Consider the following 6,000-nt stretch of genomic DNA (forward strand, 5'->3'; position numbering starts at 1 on the left):
TCACTAATAAACAATCCTCCACTCCCAGACGCGTTGCCACCCTTCCACCCAGCTCAACTCGCCGCCTGGGAGCTCCCACAATCCTTTTATTATCCCTGACCCGAAAGTGTTCCAATCCCCAGTCCATGTGGTCTCCTATCACTTCCGGGTCAGATCAAAAGTCATTTTCTTCACCGGAAGCACCTCATTCCCCTTGTCCATGTGACTTGGATGTACTTCCAGGGCATAGGGCCAATAGTCTTTGTTCCTCCCTGCAGTGTCCTCTTGCGGCCCCCATGGTATCCAACAGGGCTTTGGATAAAAACCATTTTCCAGGATTCCCTGCTGGTCTTCGGGGCACCTCCATGCTGCAGGGAGGGCTCCATCTGGCGGCCTGGGGGTATGGGCCGGGATAAACGACCGGCCATATGCCACACAGCATATTTTATTCCTGATTGGCAAAGTTTTATTAATTGGTTATTTGTTATTAGAATATTAGAAAAATTACTAATTAAGGATTTTCACCTGAGTATGGACATTTTATATCTACTCAGTAAAATGACAATAGTATAAAATTAACTTTGTTTACTGTGTATACAGCCAGTGGCATGAAAGCTATTTTTTTATCGTTTAGGGTCAAGCTGTGTATGGAATAATCTTTGTCACTATAGTTAAGAAAGTAATTTTAACAGATTAGGGTACTTCTTTAATAATCATTTGTGTGTGTTAAGGTAGTGTTTAAAAGATCACCATGTATGGCAAGCTATTTTGTATGCTAGTGATCTCATATTAATTGATTATTAACTTTTGTGAAAGGGAATTGAGAGAGAAGATACTGAAATGGAAAGCTAGTTTGGAAGCGAAAGGCTTTAAGGTAAAAGCAGGAAAGACCAAGGCAATACATGAAATAGGTGGGTGTTTTCAGTGTGTCATGTGCAGCAGAGGCAGAGGCAGTGCTGTCTCAAAGTGAGAGGGGAAAGGTTGGTAGTCACTCTGCACTGGACATGCCCCCAATACTCAATCCGCAATCCCCGTTCACACATAAAAACAGAAAAAAACATATACATTGTTAAATATTTTAATAAAACAACACACATAACTCAAATTTTTACTCAGAATGAAATCATAACGTGAAGAGAAGATGCATCATTCAGAACTGGAAGCAGTTTTGTCCCACAGTTAACTACATTATCAAATGCAAGCTAAACGTTATGGTGGAAGGGGGCATAACTAAATTGATTTGGGGAAAAAAAAAGCCATTTGAAAATTCTTGAGCACAGAAATTGTAATTAGGCATGGACCATGAAAGCAGAACATGAGGTAGACCTGGAAATAGAGATGAGAATGATAGATAGATGTGTGGAATGTCATGGGGAGAGAAGAAGGTAGTTGCTGAGTTAAGAAAAAAACCTATTGTGGAGTTACTGTAGTTGTGGATATTGCTGAGGAGAAATAGACTTAACATGGTTTGGGCATGTGTAGCGAAAGGCAGGTGATTATTCAGTGGAGGTAATGAAGTCAAGAGGGAGGCTAAAACGTGGTTGGAGGTGGTGTCAAATGATATTTAAAGACTGAGTTTCATCCCAAAGGATGGCAAAAATCATGTTCAGTGGAGAAAAAAGATTAATGGTCAACCAACTAATCTGGGAAAACTGTGAAAATGGCAGTTAAAGTGATGATGATGTTGATAATATGTTATGTGAGACATGAAAGTAAATAGTTTTTGATCTTTTTTCACAATTTTCACTGTAATAATTCCTATAAGTTAAACACAATTATAACTGATACTGGAATATGCCCTGCAGGTTATTAATTTTTACTCCAAAGAAGAACCAACTGGATACAATTTGCCAAACTGCATTTCGAACAAGTAGGTAAAATATTGTTTGAAAAGACCTCAGAGTTTTGATCAAAAAAATTATTTAATTTAGAGTGATGTAAAATTATGTTTCAGCATTCTAACATTATGCTACAGCAAGTAAGCTTGTGCTTATGGCAATTACTTACCAATTGTATTTTCATATACAATGACAAAGTTTCTTTTTTATGTGACAATCATTGATATGGGTATAAATCTGTGTTTAAGACAATGCTGGATAAGAGTGTAACATCAGATTTCTCAAAGAAGTGTTTACCATGTAATTTGATTGACATGTAGTTGAGAATATTGCAAACATAAAGTCAATTGCAATGTGCACATGTCTGCACAATCACCTTATTACCAGAAGGTAGGTAAAAACTTAGGGTATGGTACTTTAATTCCTCTGAATTGAGCAAGGTGATTCAACTCAACTAGAAAGGGAGCAAAATAAAATAAATATGAAAAACTCCAGGTCAGAGTCTGCTGAAGTTCTCTGCAGTTATTGCAGATTTGGGTGCATGTTTAATTTAACTGAATTATTATTCCAGTGAGCTTGATGTAGTCAGCTAGTGCAGTGATTATGACAATTAAAGATGTAGCACAGCAGTTCGTGTATACACACCTGGTTATTCTACTTAACCAGTCAGTACACAGATTATGGTCTATTTATACCTTATTGCAGTGTCTTTATTTAAAAAATTAACTTTTCTTAAATAATTCATTCAAAATACTTTGTCATTGTTGTTTCTGCATGCCTTTGAAAAGGGAATTGCTTTTATTTCATAATTAGTACCTCCCTATTGTCTCAAAATTCTTAACATAGCTAATTTGTCTTTGATGGCAGTGTTAGAACATTTACATCTATTTACCTACATGAGTGAAATGAATGTAGTGTAGTGCCAGAGTCAAAAAATGTTTATTGCTATGTAGGACAGTTGTTGTATTTATTATTGTCTGTGCTTATAACCAAGTACTTTGGTATACAGTAGTACATCATTCCAGTTAAATGGCTTTTACTCTGAATGGCAGGTGCCATTTAACATCTCTAAAGTAGAATAACATTTCAATTTCATTTTTTGGGCAAGAAAATAAGGTAAAATTGTCTGCTTTTGCCTGAGACTTGCAATTCCAACTGAGTTTAAAGATTAAATCATTCTTTGTTTTATTGATCATCTTTCCTGTTAAAATTTTAACAAAGCTGTTTTTTAGTGTTTAAAACTTGGGTATTAAGTGAAAACAATACTTACAATGTCACCATAAATTGTTCAGTCATTATTTTTATCCTTAGTATATATCATGTGTGCAGTATACAGGAAGTGTAATGTAGTGGTAAAGGCTTTGGACTTTGTGTGACCATGAGCAAGTCACTTGACCTGCCTGTGTTCCAACTGGAAAACCAAAAGAAATGGAACACAAGTTAATAAAGGTTTTTTTGGAAATCATCAGAGACCACAACACAATTTTCTATATCAGTTTTTCAAGATGATTTCAGATCTGCTTTCAGTCTTTTCCAGTCATGTCAACTTTTTGAGTTATGAGTAATTTTAGCTTACAGTGTACTTGTATGTAGTTTTTACTAAAATGTAAGCACCAATGAAGTAAATGTTTCAATATCTTTAGTGCTAATTCAAATAGATACACACTGTGGCTTAGATATACTGAACCGTGTCACTCAGCTACCTACCACTGTTTCTTCAAAAACACTTAGAGTAGGATTTTCTTGTGTACATTGTGTTTGCATTCTCGGTGTATAGCATCCAGCAGTAGTCGGCCATCATACTCTCATTCCAGAAACCTTGGTAGTGATGCTCCATGAATTGAATGTCCTGGTAAAAATGTTCTCCTTGCTCATCACTCACCATACCAACATTTTCTGGAAAGGACTCTAGATGTGAGTTCAAGAATTGTATTTTCAATGACGTACGACATTTCAGTTTCTGGTATGAATCAAGCAGATTCTGAACTCCTTCCTTATGGCTACCCAGGAAGTTTTTACAGTGCCACTTGAATGCCTCCCAAGCTTCTAGATCAGCTGCTGAGAGGGATTGTTTAAAACCATCATCCTGTGAAACGGACTTGGATGTATGAACCTATACTATCCCTTCCTTCGTTTTTGCAATGCTTATTTTTGAAAACTTCTCAACATGGTACTGAAAACCCAGTGAGTTTGCTTTACCCATAGTTCTTACAAGGTTCTTCATCAATCCTAGCTTAATATGGAGAGGACTGATTGAAGAATACAGACTGGGATATACAATTTTTTGCTTAGTTTTAGCTGTGAATCCGCATGTGTTCACGCAGCAAAACTAGGAATCGTTGAGATGGTGTGGTTCCCTCCACACCATTGGGATTGAAGATGGTATCACTGCCTTTTGACGATTTAGTCAGTTTCTCAGTCTGTTGTACAACTGATACAGATGACATGTGGGTCCAAGATTTATCCTGGTCACCAGGTGGACAGCAGAAGTACAATTTATGTATCTTTTTAAAATCTGCGGTAATTGGGAGACGTTGTGCTTTCATCGTGAATGAATCACACATATAACAGAAACTGTCTGGATGATCGATACGACTGAAATAAATCGCAGTTAATGCCGTCTGTAACATAAAAATACAGACAATTGTTGTTTAATCTTGTAATATGCTTAGGCTAATTATAACAAATATTATGCAATATATAATTGGCTTCATCACAAAAACTGGACGTGCTAGAGAAAAACTAAACACAGATTTGAAATCAGCATGACAAACACTACAAAACCCACATAAAATCATTTCTAATGAGAATAGCCTGTTGACCTGTGTAATTATGTCATAAATGTTGTAAGTTGTCTTGTATAAAGGTGTCAGCCAAATAAGTAAATGTAAAAATGTAATGTAAAAGGCTTTGTACTCAAAACCCTAAGGGGTGTGAGTTCAATTTATTTTCTTTTTGTGATTACTAAAGCTATCCTTTAAAAAATAAGAATATCTAAAATGTATTAAAACTGATTAAACTTTCAGTAAGCAGTCGACATTTCTAATAGTGTGTTGTGTGTCTCGGACTCCTTGTGTATTTTCTAGTAATAAATCCTGAAGACTTTGCATTATCAGGCCCTAACTACTACATCATCAACATGTTTTTTTTTGTGGAAAAAATACTTTAATCACAGCAATCAAAGTGCAGATTTTCCTAACATGTTCAGAAATGTGTGTTTTGTAATCTTATGAACTTAATCACTAATAACTTTAGTAGTTATTATTTGGACGGAATTTGCTGTTGGCATGTTAAGTTTATAGATTAGTAGATGATAATGATGATATTAAATACAACATCATGCAGTTCTAAATATGTATATAACAAAAAAAGTCCATAGATGGCTTTTTGGAATGCAGATTGAATCTAAACTTAAGAAAACAGAAATTATATTAAAATGATTAAATATTGTTTGTGTTATGTTAAACTCCTTACTAACTTTTTTCTCTAAAATAGGGAAAGAAACCTGCCAACATCTTATGAACACTTCATCTATCTTAAGCTCTTCTGCATTGCTTGGATCTGTGCTATGTTAGTGACTATTACCTGCACCTACCTGGATCATTTAATTTATCCTGGTATTCTGGTTCAAATAAATCCAACAGTTATTGTTACTTTTCTGTGGAACCAATTGGTGGGAATCCAAAATCCACATGTCTCACTGCAGCACTCGGGCATCCCTCCTTTTTAATGATGATAACCTCCTAATGTCACTGCAGTCTTCTAAAGACTTGATGTTGGCCGTTTGCATGCATAGACTCCCTAGAAGTTATCCAAAAGTGTTATGTGGTTCCAGTATATCACAAAACAAGTTATTTTGATATAAAGCTTGCTTTAAAATTTTTAATATCTGTTGTGAAAGTTATGTTGTTCAGGTTTTTGTTTTTAACAAATGTATTCAAAGTTGCAGTGAAAGGTCACACTTTTTCAAAGGTTCATCTGCTATAATTGGAAAGCGTTTGCTAAAATGCTATTGTTAAAATATATTTCTTAACTCCAGACTTCAAAAACAAATTGTAATTAAAATGTGGCACGGTGTTAGACCCAGTTTACTATGAAAACTAGATTTTAAAGGTAAAGAACACATGAATATTGCAGCACATTAGAGTGTTTAACTTGCTTTACTTAAAAAGAGGATATTCTT

At 35.3% G+C, this 6,000-nt stretch overlaps 1 protein-coding gene across 1 annotated transcript in view; it reads left to right on the forward strand.

The window, feature by feature from the left end:
- Positions 1-5,693, forward strand: part of LOC120543317 (protein KASH5-like) — a 55,227-nt gene extending 49,534 nt beyond the window's left edge. Inside the window, exons 12-13 of the mRNA XM_039776353.1 lie at positions 1,785-1,849; positions 5,313-5,693. Coding sequence (XP_039632287.1) covers positions 1,785-1,849; positions 5,313-5,547 — 300 coding nt within the window. The 3' untranslated portion in view covers positions 5,548-5,693. The remainder of the gene's footprint in view (positions 1-1,784; positions 1,850-5,312) is intronic.
- Positions 5,694-6,000: the final 307 nt, after the last annotated feature.

The sequence above is a fragment of the Polypterus senegalus genome, chromosome 13, assembly GCF_016835505.1.
Source record: "Polypterus senegalus isolate Bchr_013 chromosome 13, ASM1683550v1, whole genome shotgun sequence".
Lineage (NCBI taxonomy): Eukaryota > Metazoa > Chordata > Cladistia > Polypteriformes > Polypteridae > Polypterus > Polypterus senegalus.